General features: G+C 39.2%; 1 protein-coding gene across 5 annotated transcripts in view; it reads left to right on the top strand.

The window, feature by feature from the left end:
- The first annotated feature begins 44 nt into the window (after positions 1 to 44).
- MRPS28 (mitochondrial ribosomal protein S28) overlaps positions 45 to 22,883 on the top strand; it is a 101,880-nt gene continuing 79,041 nt past the window's right edge. For 3 of the 5 annotated variants that reach the window (XM_082432871.1, XM_082432873.1, XM_082432872.1), the window contains exons 1-3: positions 45 to 2,695; positions 20,191 to 20,484; positions 20,600 to 20,781. In XM_082432871.1, coding sequence (XP_082288997.1) covers positions 2,480 to 2,695; positions 20,191 to 20,484; positions 20,600 to 20,781 — 692 coding nt within the window. In that variant the 5' untranslated portion in view covers positions 45 to 2,479. Of the gene's footprint in view, positions 2,696 to 20,190; positions 20,485 to 20,599; positions 20,782 to 22,379; positions 22,716 to 22,883 lie in introns of all 5 variants that reach the window. The other 2 variants (XR_014255398.1, XM_082432874.1) reach the window with 2 other exon arrangements.

The following is a 22,883-nucleotide window of genomic DNA, read 5'->3' as shown; positions in this document are numbered from 1 at the left end:
CTTTTCTCATTTTCCAGTTTGACTATTCTCTGGTATTCTCTTCTTCCAACTCCTTAAATGTTATTGCCTATCTCTAGTCATCTTCTACACAATCTCCTTAATGATTGTATTCATCTCTGTGGTTGAAATGACTGTCTTTACAGTAATACTCATATCTTTCCGGTGTATCACTAGCCCTATCTTTATTCCAGGTTTTCATGCATGTTTGAGAGGCATGAACTTCTAAATCACCTTCTGGTCACCTCCACCTAGCCACTAATAGCCACTATTTATTGAGCTTTTAGTAGGTGTTGGGCATTTCACACCCATTTCCTTTAATTCCTCACTCAAGGATGTGGTGCTGTTACCATTTTATAGATGAAATCACAGCCAGCAGACATGGAGCCAGAACTTGAATTATTTTTTTATTCACTTGTCATCTGCCATTACTAATATTTTTAAAAAGCATACTAACAATTTGCAAGCTATATGGGAAAAAAGAAGCTTGTGTTTTTAATAAATCAAGAAGGAAAGTGTGGTTCAAGGCATAGAGCAGGATCAGAAGTGCCATGATGTTGAAATACTGCCATTAGGGTTGTTTTTACAATTGGCACTGATACAGGCAAGGACAGTGTGCAGATTCACTCAGTCCTTCACCCTCTCTCTCATTTGATGATTCTGATGCTCTACCAAAGGCAGAGAACTAGGCATACTTGAAGTCAGTTGATGCAAACTTACTCTTATCCATTAAAAACATCAGGATTTGTCCCCAAATCCGTTACCACAATACTGAAGGAATTTATCATCTGGCTGAGGTAGGACACGAAGATAATACATCTACTGAATTTTAGAGCTGGGATATTAGTAATCCCATTTGTTCTGTAGATGCTGATTTAGTTAAGTTTACAAAACACTTCCTTAAATTTAAGACAGAGGCTAATAACTTGGTTTTACGTGAGGAAACCAAATCAGCAACATTAAATTGGCTTGCCTGCTATCAGTACTGGAGGTCGAACCAGAACTAAGAACACTGGTCAACACTCTTTACAATTTACCACACTTTTTCCTGAAGGGAAACAGAAGTAGCAAAAGCCATAAAAAGTAATGTAAAAATATCTTCGGCAAGACTTCATTAATGGTCAAGGGAAAGAAACGGTTTATGTACCAAAAGGGAGAACTCACCTGGAGTAGAATTTATCTTAAGCTCTCCACCGAATTTAAGGACTGCAGAACAGGTGGCTAGTAATAAGTTGTGTGTGATTCATACAGTCATGCACCTAAGTCATGCATTCTAAGGTTAGTGCAGTTCTAGGGTTCTCTCTACTGTCTACGCAATTGATGAGAACATCAGAGTTTTAAAATCCACAGTCAAAAGCATTATTGGGAATTCCCTGGTGGTCCAGTGGTTAGGACTCTGCGCTTTCACTGCTGAGGGCATGGGTTCAATCCCTGCTCGGGGAACTAAGACCCCACAAGCTGCGCAGCGCAGCCAAAAAAAAAAAAAAAAAAAAGTCTCAGTCAAAAGCATTATTAAATTAGGGGCTGTGGTCATACATAAAAATTCCTTCTGTCCAAGTACTTGCAAATGAGCCGTTAAAGTGCTTGCTACCTCCCTCCAGATAAATAACTGCGCATTAATATAAAAATGCTGGGTAGAAGTTGGGTGGACAGCTTAATTCATGAACACTTCAAGCACGGAGTTAGGCTCGGTTTTGAAGAAGGTGGGCAAATTCTGGCAATTAACATGGGACGGGTAGGGAGAAACGCGTGAGAGTGGGCCTCTGGTGGTGTATGTTTTGGCATTACGAAATTCCTTAATTCCCTAGGAGAAGGGATTGTAGCTAAGAGGTGACCAAAAATGTCTCAAGTTAATATTTTTGTAACGTGGATGGGTTGACCACAGGATAGGCGAAGAAAGACAAACTTAGATCCGGGATTTCACAAATGTTTGAGCCCTACCATGTGCCCGCTGTCAGGGATTCAACAGCAAAATTCCTGCCCTCAGAGTTTACAAACCGAGAGAGCAGACGCTAAACAAAATTACTACTAAGTAAACTACGTGGCATCTTGTCTGGGATTCCAATTCTAAATAAGATAGTCAAGGAGAACCTCGCATTTGAGCAAAGACCTGAAGAGCGGTGGCGAGCAGAGAGCCTTGAGGCCATCTGGGGCACACACGCAGGCGGCGGGGCCAGCAAGAGTCGCCTTACCAGAATTTACAGCAGCATGAGGCCCAAAGGGCTCCCGCGAGGGCGAAATTGCTCCGAGTCAAAACCCTTTCCATGCAAAACTTAGCGGGTCGCTGCAAGTAGGGGACTTCTAACCACCTTTAGTCCCCCAATTTTAGCTTAAGTCTCTCTGAACCCACACTTCTCCCTTACACCGATTAGGCCACGCCCGCCGGTCCGCAGTGCTCCGCAAGTGGGCGGGCCTCTCATTGCTCCGCCCCGTGACCTGCACGTTCGCGGAGAAGCCAAAGGTCAGAGGTTGTGGAGCCGTCATGGCGGCGCTGTGCCGGACCCGTGCCGTGACTGCCGACAGTCATTTTCTGCGAGTGCTTCTCTTCTTTCGGCCCTGTCGAGACGCAGGCACTGAAAGTGGCTCCGGAAGCGAGAGTTCTGATTCCACGGAGCCTAGGCCGCGCCTAGGCGGCTTCGCGAACTCTTTGAAGCGGCACTCAGAACTGCAGCGGAAGGCGGAGCTCGGGCGGATGAGAGTGAGTTGCGGGAGCTAAGCCAGCGACGCGTTGGCGGGCGGGGCCCGCCGTTGTGGGTGGAGCCGGGAGCCGGGACGGAGCCCGGCGTAAGGGGTGGGCCCGGCAAGGTGGGTGGGACCGAGAGGCGGGGCGGGGCCCGGCGTAGGGAGTAGAGTTGGGGGCGGTGGTGTGGCTTGTCCCATCTGCTGGCTACTTAGAACAGAGCGTGTGGTGGTGTTTTTCCTCCGTTTGTTGTACTTTTGTACTGCATCTACATGCTGGGCGTGCGCTGTCCACACTCCTTTGCACGCGTCTTCCTCAGGCGAGTGCTGGAAGGGAAACCAGCAGCGAGCGTTGCCAGTGACGCGCCTAGGGCGACTCTTGGGACTCCGAGTAAAGTTGGATTCACTGAGAGAGGCAGGGCCCTCTGCTCCTCTTGTTCTACCCAGCAGCTGCAGTGTGGACCTTAGTGTCTGGCGTACCAGGCTCATCATAAATATTTCTTAATTCAGTGGAGAGGTGAATCAGAGAATTACTGTCACTATGAACTTGAGCAAGTAATGTAACCTGTCGATGCTTCACTTTCCTTTTCTGTAAATGACCTTTTTTTTAAAAATCCATCTGTCCGAGGCAATAATTTTGTAAAATGCGATAGAATTACTAGATAAATAAAATGGAAGAAATAGGCGTAAATACAAGTCAGATTTTTTGAGTCAGCGGACATGAAATTGGATGTCTGGCAATATTAAACTGTATAAAAATAAACTGTCTCAATTTCTGTACTCATCGCTTTGGGAACCAGTAGCAAACAGTTTACCGATGGATAGTGTCGTGGATTATAGAAAACTGCCCAGCATCTAGCACAGTGCTTGACTCTTAGTGGGCACTCCGTAAGTGTTTGCCCAAGGCGTGAATGAATGAATAGAACAGAAAGTGCACACTTGAACTTCAGAACAATCTGAGCAGTCTTTGAATTGAGATCTTTGTGTGACTGCTCGCAAACGGTTGTATAAGTGAGGATAGGACAGGCTTGAGCATGTGAGTTAAATGTGCTACTCCAGAGTAATAACTGAGCAAAAACAATTGTCAGAGTAATAAGAAAACTGAAGATACCACATTAGCTTTATTTTAGTGTTTGTTGGAAGTTTCCAGTACTTTTGTGACATATTTATCATGAGGAATATGAGTAGTTGTTAGGTATTGATGTAAAGATTCAACTTTGTGAAAAATCTTTCACTTCACTCTTTGAAGTTTCTGGAACTATTTAATTGAAGAGTATCCTGAGATTACAAGATGAATAAAGTTCGTCTTTATTGTGTGATCAGGATTTTTGAAAAAAAATTGTAAAGTATAAAAATAATATTGCAAAAGGGGCATGTAAATAGCACTGAAGGTTACTATGGGAAATATAAAAGCCCCCTTTTTCTTTTCCTCACTTTCTCAAAGCTGGAAGGTGTATTTTTATAAATGCATACTGCTAGAGATTTTATGTATGCATATATGAATATAAGCTAATTATATATATATACTTAAAAACGTACAAGTTTTGAACTACATTATTAATGTTTAAGAATGTAAGCTCTGGATTCAGACAGACTTGGTTTGAATTCTAATTCTTCTGTCATTTACTGGCTGTGTTTCCTTGGAAAGTTACTTGATATCCGTATATCTTCTTTTCCTTTTTTTATAAAAGGAAACCCTGTCATGGGATTATTATGAGATTAAATGAATTCATTATTTAAACACTTAGCACAAGTACCTGATAATAAGCATTCAGTATATTTTCATTGCTGCCGCTGAAAATTGCTATTCTCGCTTAAGTATAACTTTGACTATTTTTCCTTATCATTACATATGTATAATGTAGTGTACTTACTGCTGTCCCTAGGTATGCACGGGGGTTTGGTGCCAGGACCCTCTGCCATACCAAAATCCCTGGATGCTCAAGTCCCTTATATAAACGGTGCAGGTAACCCTCTGCGGCTCCCGCATCCTTGAATATAGAGGTCTGACTGTATATCTCATTGAAAAAGTACTTGTTTGGTATTCCATGGTGTGGATATAGCATAATTTATTTAACCAGGCCTTCACTAATGAGCTTCTAGGTTGTTTCTGGGTTTTTTTTCCCTTAATACAGACAATGGTACAGTGAGCATTTTACATTTTTGTGCTTATTTATGGGATATATACTAGGTCAATGTGTACACACAATTTGAGTTTTGATACATACAGACTGCAACACACTTCCACTTACAGTGCATGACAGTGCCTGTTTCCTCACCCACTTATACGTGTGGGGTATTATAAGTGGATTTTCTTGGTAGTGGGCAGTCAAAACAAAATACAAAAATTGGGAACTGGAGTTGTTTATCTCTCACCTCTGATACCAGTTTGTAATTTTTATCAAAATAACTGCATGTTCACATTTTTTGACTTAAGAAGTAAATGCTATCAATTTGAACTCATAAAATACACTTATACCAACAAAATACTACACTTAATGTTATATATATTGGGGTTCTATGTAAGATTTAATTTGTAACATGGTTTCTGCTTAAAAAAATGTTTTTAGAAGGTAAACAGTTTGCTGTTCCCTAAACAAAGCATTATTTCTTTACCTTTGCTCTTTCCCCTAGAATTAGCTTCCCTGCCTGCAAATTCCATAGTAAAAATCACCTCTTCTTTTAGGCCTTTGTCATTTCACCAACCAGGTGAAACTCCTTCTGAATGTCTTGGGGCTTTGTTTTATGCTACCTTTATTTTACACACACAACTCTTAAGTTATATTAGAGCCATTTGTGAACTTGTTTTATCCCATCTCCTAGATTGTAATTCTTGAAGGTCGGGGTAGTTTTTTATTTACCCTTTTCATTCCTTGCATAATGCCTTACACATTAGTAGGGATTTAATATATATTTGTTGATATGAATTGGAATAAGATTTACACAGTTTGATGTCTGAATAACTATAAATGAGAAATAACATCTCGTGTTATTGGATTAAAATATACATATACATAGGAATGAAAGTTGACATCCTACCCATTGGTTTAATTCTTACTCTCAAAGTGCAGACATGTATCTATATGTGCACCTCAGAAATAAGTGATATTCAGTAAGAGCCAAGCAAGTTATCCTTAAAAGGGACTTTCCCCTGCAGGCAGGAATTTAATCAAGGACAGTTCATCATGAATTCCCTATCCTAAAATTTCAGTGAGGTTACCAGTTAAAGGAATCTCAAATTTAAATGACCTGAAAGGCCATTTACTCATCCATGCTCACTTATCCATTATCTTTTCCTTGATTCATTAGCTATAAGATTGGTTTATGCATGTATCTCTTTAAGTGTTTGTTTATTTTTCTTTAGGATGGGACCAAGTCCTTTTCATTTTTGTAACCAACGTAACACATACTTATGAATACAGGACCTGGTAGATGTTTGCTAAATACATTTTTAAAGTCAAATACCTTTTCTCTCTTTTTTTTTTTTTTTTTACTATTTTAAAAACTTTAACCCTTTTATGTCACTTAGACGATAGAGATTTGTAGAACCTGTTAAGCCAATGGGGAGCTATAGTATAGTGAAAGGTCCACCTTATAGCCACAGGGTGGCAATAGTTGAGCAAAGAATTGGTTTTCTGCTTTTTGAATATTACTGTTTCTTAACAGTAGGGGGGGGCATATTACTTTTCAGCACATTGAAAAAATGGTTTGCAAGAGTTTTTGAGGCTACACAGAATGTTTTATTTTTTTAAGATGGAGAATAGCATTTTATTGTTTTAGCTTATTTATGTGGAATACTGATGTTATACTTTATAGTTTCATTTTAGCAATATATTAGACAGATTTTATGTAAATATTTTTAAATGTTATTTTTTACTTTTTCATGAATATTTCTTATTGGCACTTTTTATTTCAAAATGCTGGAATATTCCAGAAGATAGAATATTTAAATCAGCTATTTTGTCCTTTCAGAATACTGGAAAAATCCAAAAAATAGCTTACTTGAAGGATTTGTTTCAATTCTCTTATTTTTAGTATAAGTTTTAAGTCTTCTAAATTCATAAAATAGCAATGTTATACAGCTTTATTTAACCCTTTGTTTTCTCACTAGTTTTATATTGACAACTTAAAAAATTACACCAATGTTTTAAAAACTAATATGTAAAGGAATGATGAAAAATATTTCTGGTTTTAACCATGGTGCTCCCTGGTTTTTATATTAGAGAATTTTAGGAGAGTTATCTCTAACTGATAAATAAAACCTTCTGAAATGTCTAGTTTCACAGTAGAGTCTAACATTTTCAAAGCAGGTTTAGAGGAAATGACCAGCTAATATAAAAACAATGAAAGAGTGTATTGAGGTAGATATAAATCTCTAGGGAAAGTAGGTTTTTTTAATCAACAGCTATAATATACCTATAAATAATACTGTACATTTCCTACAAAGAAATGATGAATATATTTTGTATGTATTTTGTTTTGTGGGTGGTCATATGCTCTGATCATACGCAATCAGACTCTTAGGACTTCTCAAGTCAGCATTAGCTTTCACTAGCTGTATATCTTTCTTAACTCTTATTTTTGCTCAGACATCTCACTCCCTTCTTTTAATGTGTTTGGATTTTGCTTTATTTTGTTTTTTCTTTTAAAGGTTATATTAAGATTTTCTCTTTTGATTAATTTTTCTAACGTGATTACAACTCTTAAGTTTGTTTTTATCTATAGGCATTAAATAATATAGGAAATAAAGGAAACTATCACATTTGAGTGGAGCCTGGTTTGTAGGGATTTGGGAATAAAATTAAACCATGACGATTCAGTTTGTATTTTCCCTGTCTTTGTAAATCACTGGGCACTCTGCTGTTGGCAACTGGCGAACAAGGAATGATAGACTCCCAGTCCAGGAGTCAGTGACTCAACAAGTCCTCTGGCCTGTGGCCAGCTACCTAGGTGGAGATGGTCAGGTCCTCCCAAAGGAGATAAGTGCACACTGGAGCAGTGTTTATCCCAGAGAAATGAAAACTTATGTTCATATAAAAACTTGTACAGAAATGTTCATAGCAGCTTTATTTGTAAGAGCCCAAAACGGGAAATAGCCCAGATGTCCTTCAACTGCTCAGTGGTTAAACAAACTGTGGTATATCTGTCCTATGGAATACTACTCAACAATAAAGAGGGACCAGTGGTTGATACAGGCAGCAACTTGAATAACTCTCAAGGGAATTATGCTGAATGAAAAAAGCGAGTCCCAAAGGGTTGCCTATTGTGTGATTCCATTTATGTGACATTCTTGAAGTGACAAAATTACAGAGATAGGGAACAGATCAGTGGTTGCTAAGAGTTAGGATAGGGCAGAAGGGAGATGGGGAGTTATAAAAGGAAACACAAGGGATCCTTGTGGTGATGGAACTTCCTATAACTTGACTGCGACGGTGTATACATGAACCTTCACATATTGTATAGAACTAAATACACACACACAAATGATTATATCTAAAACTGGTGAAATCTGAATACTATCTGTGGATTATATCAATGTCACTTTCCTGGTTGTAATATTATACTATATGGTTTTACAAGATGTTACCATTGGGAGAACTGAGTAAAGGGTGCAGGAGCTCCCCATGTGTTGTTTCTTACGATTGCATGTGAATTTACAATGGTCTCAAAATAGAAAGTTTAATTTTTTTTTGAAAAGGATCATTTCACTAGTCTGTCAGGCCCAGTACTAGTAAGACCAGTGAATTCCATAAGCATGAGCCCATTATCCCATTATCCCATAATTTGCTGTAAAATGATTTCTTTGGTTAGAAGCAATGCTGTTTGGAATACCATGACAATGAATATGAGAGTCTATACATTCATGGATGGTGGTTTTGGTAGAAGCTTTGTGGGCAGGGAAGGCAAACCCATATTCAGAATAAGTGTCTATTCCAGTGATAATATATCACTGTCCTTTCCATTTTGAATGGTCCAGTGTAATCAACCTGCCACCAGGCGGCTGGCTGATCCTCCCAGGGAATGATGCTGTATTGAAAGCTTAGTATTGGTTTCTGCCATGGCAGATTGGTCTTTTAGCAGTGGCTGTAGCCAGATCACTACTCACAGGGTGAGTGGAAGTCAGTATTCCTGAATCCATGCATAACCTCCATCTCACAAAAATTCAGGGGCTTGCACCTGGTAAAATGCCGTCGGTCAGTGTTCTGGGACATGTGAGATACCTCCCCTACCCCTAAGACGGAAGCAATCCCTGCTGTTGTGGCAGCTTTGTTCTTGAACTCACTGGGGAGGTGAGCAGGAGTGGCTGGGGAAAGAGGTTGACTGACCTCCACATGACTAGTTATCTTATCCCTTGATTATTAAGATTCTTTTCTGCAGAAGAAATTATTCACATTTATTTTCTCACTCTGTGTCCTATCTCACTCTGTGTCCTATATTCTATCTTCCTATCTCTTTCCCAGACCTTCTTGTTATCTATTTCCCAATCATGTTCCTGCTAAATCCCATCCAGCAAAATCATTAGTCACTTCACACAAATCAATATAGATCCTCACCTTAGGCCATCTCTCTTTCCAGGCAAAATGATCATTCAAGTATACTGCTCAAAGTCCTTTACTGCTGTCATTCAAAGGTAGTCTAGCTCTGCACTACACTTCACCTAGGGAGGTCTGTCAAAGTCTCATTCTACGTGTATATACTGCCACTACCACATCTGCTGGGTTGTAAAACTCAAGTAGTAGAAGAGCTTACCTGATAGCCTAGACCTTTTGCAGAGCCTTATATTGTTCTGGGCACCACTCAAAACTGGCAGCTTTTTGGGTTACTTGGTAAAAGAGTTGAAGAAGCAGGTCCAAATGAGGTATTTGTTGCCTACAAAATTCAAAGAGACCCACTAGGCATTGAGCTTCTTTCTTAGCAGTAAGAAAGGATATCTTGACATAGCCCAGACCATTGGCTCCCTAGGAATTTCACTAAGGCCCAGTATTTTTGTGGGATTTATTTCCCACCCACTGGCATATATGTGTCTTACCGTGTGTCAGGAGGAGTTGCAGCTTTCTGCTTCCAGATCTAATCAGCGTACGAAATGGAGCAGCATGCTGTCCAGTGGAATGGAGTGGCAATCGAAGTCTTTGTAGACTAGACTGTGGCATAGAGCTAGAGAATTAATGTGACCTGGAGGTATATAGTCTTTACTAGCAGGTCTAGAAAAAGAAAGCATTTGTTAGATAATTATTGCATACCAGGTGCTGGAGGATATTGGATTTGCTCCAGCCATGAAATGACATCTGGAATAGCTGAAATTGGAGTTACCACTTGATTAAGTTTATGATAATAAATTGTCATTTTCTAAGACCTGTCTGTTTTCTGCAAGGCCTCATAGGCAAGTTGAATGGGCATGTGGTAGGAATCACCACGCTGCATCTTCCAGGTCCTTGATAGTGGCACTAATTACTGCAATGCCTCTAGGAATGTGGTATTGCCTTTGATTTACTTGTTTGGTAGGTAGGGGAAGTTCTACTACCTACCAAACAAATTCATCTTTTACTTGGCCTTCTGTACCTTAATAGCCTTCACTCTACAGATCAGGTAACCAGTGTGGGGATCCTGTCAGTTGCTGAGTATACCTATTGCAATTGTGCATTCTGGAACTAGGGAGAGAACTATAGAGCAGGTTCATGGGATAGAGCTGAGCTAAAACTCCATTTATCACGTGATCTCCGTAAGCCCCTGTTCTGACTGGCATTGAGTTGGTTCTTGAAGAGTTAGTGTCAGTTCAGATAATCCCTGAAAGGTCTGGTGATTTCTCCTTCCTCAGTGAACAGTCATTCTGGTAAATAGCCACAGCTCCTTTTGGGAAAGCTAGAAGGAAGATTGGTGATATAAATTTTTGGTTTTGTAGAGGGATCTTCCCTCAAGGGGACACAACCTCCTCTTCATTCAGAAGGCTTGGTGTCTGAGAATTGCTTCAACTTTGGGAATTGGTTGAGGGGCCTTGATATTCATATGTGGGATTCAAGTCAGACTTCTGTTCTCTAGAACTGGAGTTTTCCCATCTATTTTATTTCTAAGGACACCATAACCAACCAGCCAACACCAAAGAGCTCTACAGGTCAGATTAGTTGGATTGCTTTTAGGCTCTGCTGCATTATGATAACCATGCCCACCATGTTGTTGGCTAGTAAGTGCTGGCTTGACTCCTGCCACATTATCTCCATTGAATTCAGGGAGCTCTTGTTGGCAGCAGTTCTCACTGTCAGTCCTGGCCTACAGAGAATCGCTACCACACAGCTTTCAGGAATGCTGGTGCTCCCTTCACACAGGTATTTCTCTTAACCCTGGTGAAGTGAGTATCTTATAGATCCTCTTGGGGGCCATAGTAAGGAGTGGTGAACAGATCATAAACAATAAGTCCACTCCAGCATTCCATTCTCTTCAAGCCTTTGGATACCTTTCTTTGTGGTATACTAAGGAAGTTCTGGTATTTCAGCTTCATCTAGTATAGTCTATCACTCTCAGCCATTTAAGCTAATATATTGTATCTGAATCTCTGCTTAGTGAGCCTATATTGGTAAATTTGGCTCAAGGCAACACTGTCTTCCTCTCACCCTGATCCGGTATCCTTAGGATCCATTCCCACGTATATCCTCAGTTTCTGTTGATATAAATTAGCAAAATCATGCAAATCATTCTGGTTATCCAGTCTCCTCTTGTAACTATATTTCTCCCTATCCGGCATAATTATTTTCCTGCTACTATGATATACCTCTATTATAAAGGTTTCTAAACTTTTTTTGATAATGCCCCTTCATTAAGAAATTTTTGAACACATGTTCCAATATTTACTTTATTTATTTATTTATTTATTTATTTATTTTTGGCTTTGTTGGGTCTTCGTTGCTGTGTGCAGGCTTTCTCTAGTTGCAGCGAGCCGGGGCTTCTCTTCGTTGCGGTGCGCGGGCTTCTCATTGTGGTGGCTTCTCTGGTTGCAGAGCACGGACTCTAGGCACACGGGCTTTAGTAGTTGTGGCACGTGGGCTTCAGTAGTTGTGGCTCGCGGGCTGTAGAGCGCAAGCTCAGTAGCTGTGGCACACGGGCTTAGTTGCTCCATGGCATGTGGGATCTTCCCGGACCAGGGCTCGAACCCGTGTCCCCTGCATTGGCAGGTGGATTCTTAACCACTGCGCCACGAGGGAAGCCCCAATATTTACTTTAAAAAGATTTATGTACTACAGTACTACAGTACTATTTGTTATATACATTTTAAAGCATTCACAAAAAACAACAGCTTAAAGGGTGAAGTAAAAAACCATCACTAGAAGTTCCAGAAGTTTCTTCTTTTGTTCTCTGGGTTATCATGGAGATAACTGTTCTTTCATATTACTTGCCTTCTTTCCTTCAGCCTGCTCTCTAGATATGTATTCCTTGGTCCCAAGTCTCCTGCATCTTTCTGTGCACGGTCTCCCTTTAAGCTTCTCACAAGTGTTTCTTGCTTTCTTCCTCGATTTCTCTTGATAACACTACTTCTCAGATGGGTCTGAGAAGAAAAGGAGTCATTTTGGTTCTTGCTTCTCTACCATTTCAGACCACTGTTGTGTTAGAAATATTTAAGGAAAGATTCCTTGATAGAAATCTTCTCAATTCTTTGAGTTTTTTTCTTCAGCATTTGACTCACAGCTTTTCTCTTTTCCCCTTCTTACTTGCCATGTTCATGGACTTCAGCATGTACATCGATGGCTTTACTAACACTTGGGCAACAGAGATGCACATCGTATTCTAAGTATCATATTCCTAGACCTTCACTTCTACTTTCTGATACTTGCAGATATACCATAATTTGTATGTATACAAATTCATTATCACTTGGAACGATATCTTCAAGTTCTCAAACTCCTGAGCCCTCTTGGACCACAGTTTTACCCTCTTCACCTTCTCTATTTCCTGAATCACACCTTTATCTACCAGTCTACCAACTTTTTTTCTGGGTCTACCTTTCTTTATACTCAGTCTGGAACTACTTGGCAGCCGTTCTATCTTGGAATCTCACTCCCTTAATCTTTTGTCTTGCCTTCCATCCTAGATCTCCCTAAATGCAACTGACATTGCTCCTATACCTGGCCTGCCGTGTGCTCCTGAGTCTGCCTTGTGCAGGGTTTTTCAGTCTTGGCACTGGTGACACTTTGGACCAGATAATTCTTTGCTGTGGGGGCTGCCCTGTGCGTTGTAGGGTGTTTAACAGCATCCCCGGCCCCTACCCAGTGCATTCCAGTAACATCCCCAGTCATGGGAATCAGACATGTCTTCAGGCATTGCCAGATGTCCCCAGGGCAGAGGGGGGATTTGGGGGGTGGGGAGAGGGAGGGCAGGCAAAATTGTTCTGTTTGAAAACTACTAGGATTATCCATAAAACTTGGTGGTGACTGGGTCTATAAGAAATTGATTAATTTTTTGTTTAAAGCTACATTTTAAGAGGTGTTTGCCCTGTCAGAGGCACAGTTTGAGAGCTTTACATATAGTCATGTGTTTATTTAATCCTCACAACAACCCTGTAAAATAGGTATAATTATTAACCCCATTTTATAGGTGAGTAAACAACAGCACAGAGAGTCTAAGTGCACTGCGCCAACCACAGAGCTGGTAAGTGGTACCGCCAGGACCTGAACCATGTGGTCTGACTTCAGAGCCTTTAGGAGCCTGCCCTCCTACTCCAGGCCTTACTAATTGCTCGTACCTTGCCAAAAACCTGTCATTTCGATTCTTTTCTTTCCTGATGGGCTAAGTTACCTATTGCTGCATAACCAACCCTCCTAACTTATTTCTTTAGACAATTTATTCAATTATTATTAATGTTTTTTTAGAGAAGAGAAAAAAAGTTTATTGTATTTATTTTGCCAGGGCAATAAATGCCTTATTATTAGGTATTGTGCACTTGGCCTTTCTGCCAGGTGTTCTGTGCTTGACAGAAAATTGCCTTCCCTGCCTGTATTCTTTTAATTATTCCCTTTGTTTTCAGCCTCTCTTATCATTCCAGCTTTCTACAATTCCTGGCCTGACGGAGTCCAGCACCTTTATGGGATTCTTCAGAATAGATGGACTTATTTTCATACTGCATGTGTTTTTAGCTGCAGTTTCCTTCTCTCTGCTTCACTAGTTACCACCCTTCTACATGTTTTCAGTCCACTAAAAAGTTGTTGAAATCTCTTATATACTTTTTGTCTCCATTTTCTTCTCTTTAATACTGAGGGTTTGTAATTTTTTCGTTCATTCTTTACCATCATTGAATGGAATTTCAGGAGGGAGAGAGAAATGTAAGTACTCACTCTGCCATCTTGAACCACTAATCCATTAATTTTACTAAAAGAACATTGTTATGAGCATAACATTTACTGGGTAGGGTTGAGGAAACTGAAGTTGTTGCAGCACAATTAATAGAAGGGAGTCTTTTTTTTTTTTTTGTAATACATAAACATTTATTTCGTTCTGGTATCTTTTTTTTTTAACATCTTTATTGGAGTATAATCGCTTTACATTGGTGTGTTAGTTTCTGCTTTATAACGAAGTGAATCAGCTATACATATACATATATCCCCATATCTCCTCCCTCTTGCATCTCCCTCCCACCCTCCCTATCCCACCCTTCTAGGTGGTCACAAAGCACCGAGCTGATCTCCCTGTGCTATGCGGCTGCGACCCACTAGCTATCTATTCTACATTTGGTAGTGTATATATGTCCATGCCACTTTCTCACTTCGTTCCTGCTTACCTTTCCCCTTCCCCATGTCCTCAAGTCCATTCTCTACATCTGCGTCTTTATTCCTGTCCTGCCCCTAGGTTCATCAAAATCTTTTTTTTCTTTTTTTTTTTTTTAGATTCCATATATATGTGTTAGCATACGGTATTTGTTTTTCTCTTTCTGACTTACTTCACACTGTATGACAGACTCTAGGTCCATCCACCTCACTACAAATAACTCAATTTCCTTTCTTTTTATGGCTGAGTAATATTCTATTGTATATATGTGCCACATCTTCTTTATCCATTCATCTGTCGATGGACACTTAGGTTGCTTCCATGTCCTGGCTATTGCAAATAGAGCTGCAGTGAACATTGTGGTACATGACTGTTTTTGAATTATGGTTTTCTCAGGGTGTATGCCCAGTAGTGGGATTGCTGGGTCGTATGGTAGTTCTATTTTTAGTTTTTTAAGGAACCTCCTTACTGTTCTCCATAGTAGCTGTATCAATTTATATTCCCACCAACAGTGCAAGAGGGTTCCCTTTTCTCCACACCCTCTCCAGCATTTATTGTTTGTAGATTTTTTGATGATGGCCATTCTGACTGGTGTGAGGTGATACCTCGTTGTAGTTTTTTTTTATATAAATTTATTTTATTTTTGTTTATTTGGCTGCGTTGGGTCTTTGTTGCTGTGCGTGGGCTTTCTCTAGCTGCGGAGAGCTGGGGCTACTCTTTGTTGTGGTGCGTGGGCTTCTCACTGCGGTGGCTTCTCTTGCTGCGGACCATGGGCTCTAGAGCACAGGCTCAGTAGTTGTGGCGCACGGGCTTAGTTGTTCCGCGACATTTGGGATCTTCCTGGACCAGGGCTCGGACCAGTGTCTCCTGCACTGGCAGGCGGATTCTTAACCACTGCGCCACCAGGGAAGCCCCATCATTGTAGTTTTGATTTGCATTTCTCTAATGATTAGTGATGTTGAGCATCCTTTCATGTGTTTGTTGGCAATCTGTATATAGAAGGGAGTCATTTTTAAGTTACTTGTCAGAGAAGACACATGATGAAATGTTTTTCTTGCTAACTAATATGAAGTAAAGTACATATAGCGTTTCATTATTTTTATTATTGTTTATGTTTAAAAAGGGACTAGGTAGGATTTGTCTTCCCTTTTCAATAGTTTATTACTTTAAAAAAACATTTTTATATTTTAGAATATTTAGGAATTCCTACTACTCAACTTGGTAGGTATCCAGTCTTTTTATTTACAATTGAGAAGACAGATCTAGAGAGGTTAAAAGACTTATTACTCAAGATTTTTTAGTTATTTAGTGGCTGAGTTGGTCATAGAACCCAGATTTCCTAAATATTTCTATTATTCTACTGTACTATGTCCTTACTTTTAAGTTTTAAAATAATGTTTCTCTCTACTTTCCACCTTTTGAGGCAGTTGTATTTAAATCACTGTTCAGCCTATCATGTGGCTGTGAGTAGCAGGTATGGTAATCATGTGTGAAATGAGGTGGTTGGACTCTCTGATATCTTGTGTTTCCTTTAGTGCTAGTAGCCTCTGATTCCAAGCTATATATTAAATGTCTTCATATGCATTATGGTTTTTTTTTAAGTTTATTTCTTTTTTTTTTTTTTAAGTGCTTCTATAGCACCTTGTATTTTTTTTTTAATTTAATTAAATTAATTAATTAATTTATTTATGGCTGTGTTGGGTCTTCGTTTCTGTGCGAGGGCTTTCTCTAGTTGCGGCAAGTGGGGGCCACTCTTCATCGCGGTGTGCGGGCCTCTCACCATCGCGGCCTCTCTTGTTGTGGAGCACAGGCTCCAGACGCGCAGGCTCAGCAATTGTGGCTCACGGGCCCAGTTGCTCCGCGGCATGTGGGATCTTCCCAGACCAGGGCTCGAACCCGCGTCCTCTGCATTGGCAGGCAGACTCTCAACCACTGCGCCACCAGGGAAGCCCTATTTCTTTTTTTTAAATCAATTAATTAATTAACTTATTTTTGGCTGTGTTGGGTCTTCGTTGCTGTGTGTGGGCTTTCTCTAGTTGTGGCGAGTGGGGGCTACTCTTTGTTGCGGTGCGCGGGCTTCTCATTGCGGTGGCTTCTCTTGTTGCGGAGCACGGGCTCTAGGCGTGCGGGCTTCAGTAGTTATGGCACACAGGCTTAGTTGCTCCGCGGCATGTGGGATCTTCCCGGACCAGGGCTCGGATTCGTGTCCCCTGCATTGGCAGGTGGGTTCTTAACCACTGTGCCACCAAGGAAGTCCCTGCATGATAGTTTTATACATACATACATATGTACATAGGCTTTATATATTAAAAAATTTTAAGTACTACATATTCTTTGTGTTCTAGATTTTCTAATATAAATAATATAAAGAAAAAAGTTCTATATGTAAATTTTTACAGTTAGCATTTGATATATTTCTTTTGAGGAATTTGTATCTATATAATATTACTGTAAACATGTGTAAATTTATGTAAGTATGTATATGAATATGTGCACCGTGGGAGTTCCCTGATGGTCTAGTGGTTAGGATTTAGTGCTTTCACTGCCGTGGCCTGGGTTCAATACCTGGTCGGGGAACTGAGATCCCATAAGTCATGTGGTGTGGCAAAAAAAAAAATAATGTGCACCATTATTTTTAACTACCTACCAGACAGACAGTGTTCCCTAAAATTTTATGGGTATCAGAAACCTAATAAGTGTGAAACTAACTTACTCTCTTACTTCTGCTGCACTGCTCTCCCACCTCGTCAGTGGCTCCCCTTTTCCCTTGCTTTCTACAGCTAATTGGGTATCAAGTGTTTGCTGTACTATTTGGTAAATAGCTCTGTATCCCTTCTTCTGTATTCCTATGGCCACTGCTTCAGTGTAGGTCCTTTATCATCTCTGTTCTAGTTACTGGAGGAGCTTCTCAACAGTTTGCCCCCTTTCCATTTTTTCCCCCCTTTCTCTGGTCCATTTTGCATACTGCTGCCAAAGTTTTTTTTTAAAAACAAAGAACAAGTACTGTCACCCCATTAATGAAAAACTTCTTTTAATTTCCCACTGCTTATAGGATAATGTCTAACCCACTTAGCCTTTGGTATAGGACTCTTTACAACCTGAATGAGGGTAGCAATTGTTTTCAGCAATTTTTGGACCCTAATGTCTTGTCACGTTCATTTAACTGTTTCATATATTTTCATATCAGGGCTAGAATGGAGTCTGGGGTACATGACAGGCACTCAGTATTCAACACATATTTGATGAACGAATGAATGAAAGTGGAACTATTCCCTATATCTGTAATTCATTTACCTTCCCCTGTTCTATCTGGACAGTGCTATTCAACTTTCAGGCTTCAAAGGGAAAAAACAGTACAACAGAGTAACAGGAATACTTAGGAAATCTGAGATTTACGACCAATTCTTAAAGGAAGCAGTCAACCCTAAGGCACCTGCTTTACCTATGAGAACTTTATGAATGAACTTTGTAGCAACATTTTCCATAACCAGGATTAGACACTGAGGTCTATGATACACCCAGAAGGTGACAGTGTGCCTGGAGTCTTTGCAGTCTGCAATAGCATGAGAGGGGCTAACAGTGTTGGTTGTCATCATGGGTTGTGCTACATTTATTATTTTTAGAAGCCATTTGACAAGTAAATGAGGAATTCAGAGATGATTCTAGACCATGTTTTTTGAAGGAGGGCTTTGTCTAATTATTTGTTATAGTTTCCAAAAAAGTGTAGCAAGCATACAGTTTAAAAGCAAATTCAGGTATTGATCAAGGTGTCTTATACTTGTGGTAAAATCATTTCACTCACTGAAAACACATTGACTTCCATTGTAAAATATAACAAAGTGAAGGCAAAAATAATGGAACAAAAAGCAATAACATTCTATTTTACTTGATTTTAAAATCTCCTTTAAAAATAATTATTCATAATTTTATAAAGTTTATAATGTAGTAAATATTTCACAACACATTTACTAAAAATCTCAAGAGAGCTTATTAAATAGTCAAGAACACTCTATTTTCTAAAACCTAGAGGGAAATACCATTTACTATCATACTAATCTCAGCCCTTCACAGTTGTAAAGGATATTGTTGTTTTAGGAAGAGACCCTAGTGATGGCTGAATTATCTTCAATAAATATTCAAGTATTTGATCTACTATTGTATCTTCCTTTCATCTTCTGCTGTTTTAATGACACCATGGCTTTAATTGAAAGTCTACCTGCCCCCTGTCCCCCCCGCCAAAAAAAAAAACAGATGAAGAAGAAGAAGAATAGATATCAACCACAGAAGTGGAGTAATGGGAAAGCAGGTTATAGGGGAAAATGAGAAGGACCTTCCCAGGTTGTAAGCAGAATGAGAACCCCAAGTTGATAACCTGTCTGGTCTTGCCTGGAACAGTGCTCTTCCCAGCTGCTCTGGATGGTGTAGTGGTTCCCAGCAGAGGGTTATAGTAGCTGCACTTGTCTCTGACAGCGTACTTCGTATTACTCTCTTTGCATCAAGAGGACAATTCATAGCTGTTTCTGTGTTGAGCCTGTAAGATGTGTTTCATGCTTGGCTGTCTGCAAAAGAACTATTTTAAAGGTTCTTGTTTAAGGAATTAAATATTATACTGTGTAGAATCATAAAACTAGTATTATGGCTCAAAGTGTAATATTCCTAGCTACCTTTTCAGCTTTATTTGGCATCTAGGTCTACTGACTTGTCTTTGGTTTAGATCAACCCTTATGTGCTAAGGATTCCTTCCCATTGGGTTTCAACCCACTGAAACAAATCTATCACCATACCCTCCCTCGAACATCTAAGGGACTTGGCATCTGTCAAATGATTTGACTTTCTTTTTCTTGAAGCAAAGGTCATAAACTTTTGGTTCATAGGTCAAAATGTGCTCTGATTTATAAAATGAAAGACTTTTTTTCAATGTATAAACACTTAAAATTGGAAATTTTACATTAATACATGGATTTCTGACTTTTCTTGGAAAATCAAAAGATGTGGCAACACTGGACTTGAATTGCAACTGCAACTAGAGCTGAGCAGTGGCTATATTTTTAGTTTGGCATGTATTCTTCTGCTTAGTAAGCTCCTGGCTGGGCATTTGATTATTTTGTAATCCTTGGAGTATCCCATGCATTAACATTGTCATAAATATGGCTTTGTAGTTTTTAAAGTAAGTGTATTATCAAACACTTAGTAATTTTCCCTTAAATGACAAATGTAAAATTCATTCCAGATACAGGATATACGTAGGCAGATCAGATTGTTAATATTCTTCTGTGATGAGCTCTCACAAACAGAAACTCAGCTTCCCTTAGTTTGATCCGAAGTGCGCACACACCACACCACACACAAATTAAAGATGAGTAGAAGGCACAAATCTGTATTCGTGGATTTCTGAAAAAGCATGTGTTTGGAAAAAATTTTGGTAAGTTAAAAAAAAAAGAAGTAATCGGCTTGCATTATATGTTCAGCCCTACCTCAAGTAAATTCAGTACGTCAAACGACTCCTAGAAAGTGAGTAGCACAAAACAATTAAAGCTGTCTTTCCTTTAAAATTTTACTTTAGGAAAAAGAAGAAAATTATAATGTTAAAATACAACATTAAAATGATAAAGTCAAGTCATTTGAAAATATTACGTAACAAGAGCGCCTGTTCAGACTGCTAATTAAAGGACCCTTAATCATTTTTATCTTAATGCTCACTTAAATTTGTATTAAAGCATAGTCACTTTCATTAAACCAGTATTCGAAGGCATTTTTTTTTTGCAGATGGTCAGTACTAGGAATGAAGCCAATTGCCTTCTTGGATGCCCTCCTCGCACACTCACCTCCCTACCCCCTCCTGGCCCCAGGCCTGAGGCTTTGTCTAAGGGCGCTCCTTATCCCGCTCACATTCCAGATTCCGCCCTGGGCCACCACATCTGCGCCATCCCCCACCAAGCACAGATGCCTGCTTTTCCCTGGCTCCTCTTCAAGAAGGAAAGGAAGGAAAAGGAAGTTGAAGAGCATCCCAGGCTTTTTAAAGCAAAATTCCATTTCAGTATTTTTATTATTGCTGCAAATGTAAATATACAGCAAATTGACTTTTAAAAATTTCCCCTATAAGACATTACTGTACCTACCATATTACACCTTAGCATTGAATTATATGCATATAAATATCTCTTTTCATATTTAGGGCTCTCCAAAAGATGTGGAATCCTTCGCTTCTATGCTGCGACATTCTCCTCTTACACAGATGGGACCTGCCAAGGATAAACTAGTCATTGGACGAATCTTTCATATTGTGGAGAATGATCTTTATATAGATTTTGGTGGCAAGTTTCCTTGTGTATGTAAAAGACCGGAAGTGGATGGAGAGTAAGTAGAATCATTTCTAAGTGCTTTAAGCGTGTGCATAAAAGTTGAAATACCTCAAAAGTATTACTGGATTTTAATTGGTGATTTTTTGAAAAGACAGAAAATATGTTTATTTCTCTTCATCATGCTAGTTAGTCAAGTTAGGCCAAGTTCATGTCATGTCATATTAGTCAAGTTAGGCCAGATCCATGTCTTCTCAAAGCAGTGAGAGCAGTTTCGGGGAAGATTTGAATGTCCATCCTGATAATAAACCATTTCATGCCATAAAATTAAAACCAGCTTTGGAATAATACATGCTGCTCAGGCCATTTTACGTGTAACTTTTTTGCCTCTTCTTTTCCACAATCTCCATCTGCTTCTCAGAGAAACCTCTGCTTTCTGTTTCTTCATGTTCGTTTCTCTTACTTTAGCAAATTCTGATGCTTTATCATTTTCTTTTCTTACTATTTTGCATCTGCTCTCTGGAATATAATTTTTCCTTAACAGAATTCATTCTGTTTATAGTCTGTGTAGATAAAGATAATTAATATAAATATGCCTTATGAATACCACTAAGGTGGGAGACCTGGGAGTAGAATATAAAGAGTGAAAAGAGAGGTGGAACTAAGACTCTGAGATTGGAAAACAGTAGTCATCAAGATAGAAATGAATTTTTTCCACCAATTTTTAATGTACCCATTTTTTTTAGATTTTAATATTTCTGATACCAGGATGCATCTTATAGTTGATGCAATTTAATTGGCAATTTAAAAATTCTTAATAGTACATAAATTATGGTGACTCATAATCAATGGCATCTTAGATAAGATGAATTACAGTGATTAAGAAGTTTGTGATGTTTAAGAATGAGTCAGACCATAGATATGAGTAAGGAAAGAGTCTACTCTAGCTCTAAGGGAGCAGTTACAAGAATGGGTTGCCTCTTTCCTGAGAGCTCTGGATACCTAAAGGTCTTCTTGATAACTGGCCTCACTCAGTTAGGAGACAGGAACTCCTTCTACCTGAATCTGAATAGGACCTGACAAACTCAACTGAATACACATGTTCTCAGATCAGTGATATGTGAGTAGATACTTAACAGCCAGCTCTCCAATAAATAAAAGGCCTTGATTTGCCGATTTCTGTGGTATGAAATAGTTCCACCACGGCCAATGTTAAGTTACCTGTGTGATGTCATTGAATGTGGAGTTGGAAATATGAGTGCACAGTCAGCTTTCACAAGCTGGTGCAGTCTGGCTCCAGCACACCTACTGCAGGTAGTCAGAAGCTAAACAGTGTCTCAGCAAGGTGAGTGATGTAAACCAGTGATACCTGGAAGAGAAAATGGGTTCTGTGCTATGTGGCATGAGAGGTAATAGCTAGGTCTTGACTTGCCCTGGTATATTAAATAACATACAAACTTAGTCAAAAATAGTAAAACCTAAAGAAATTTCTAAGTAAGACGTGTCCATCTAGATTTTAATACCGTAATCTATATCTATTGTGTAATGGGGTATTGAAGGGATTAAATTAGATAATGTATGTAAAGATTTAGAACAGTGATTGGTATATAGTAAACAGATGCTACTATTATTATTCTTTAAATCCTGATGATTTAGGGTTTTTGTGACCTAATGATGACATCCCTCAAGAATTTCTATTGAGGGTTTATGTACCAGGCAAGTTGTGAAGATATGTGGTCCTAAAATTATCCTTCAAGAGAGGCAACCTAAACTCTTTCATACTGTCAGCAGGAGCTGTAGCAGGTCATTTTTCATTAATAGAAAATATATCAGTAATTTGAAAATGAAGTACTGCTTTGTTTTATATAAAGAAATCCTCTCCTCTCTTCCCTACAATTGATAAACTTTACATCATGCTGCCATGGGTGCCTCCCAGTTGCAGTGGCCATCCTTATTCTTACAAGCTGACCTAACATGCAGCCAGAACATCAGGTATTAGCTTTATAAAGAGATGTATTTTACATATAACTCTGCTGAATTATGGATATTTCACCTGCTCAGTCAAATTTATTATAAATCGCAAATGCCAGTGATATACATGTTTCTTTATATTTGTGGATGGAATTTTGTTTGTGATATTTCTTTCACGGATATTTATTT

The sequence above is a fragment of the Balaenoptera physalus genome, assembly GCF_965194825.1.
Source record: "Balaenoptera physalus genome assembly, chromosome: 17".
Classification (NCBI taxonomy): Eukaryota; Metazoa; Chordata; class Mammalia; order Artiodactyla; family Balaenopteridae; genus Balaenoptera; species Balaenoptera physalus.
The sequence above is the reverse complement of the archived record's forward strand: the minus strand, read 5'-3'. Positions and strand labels throughout refer to the sequence as shown.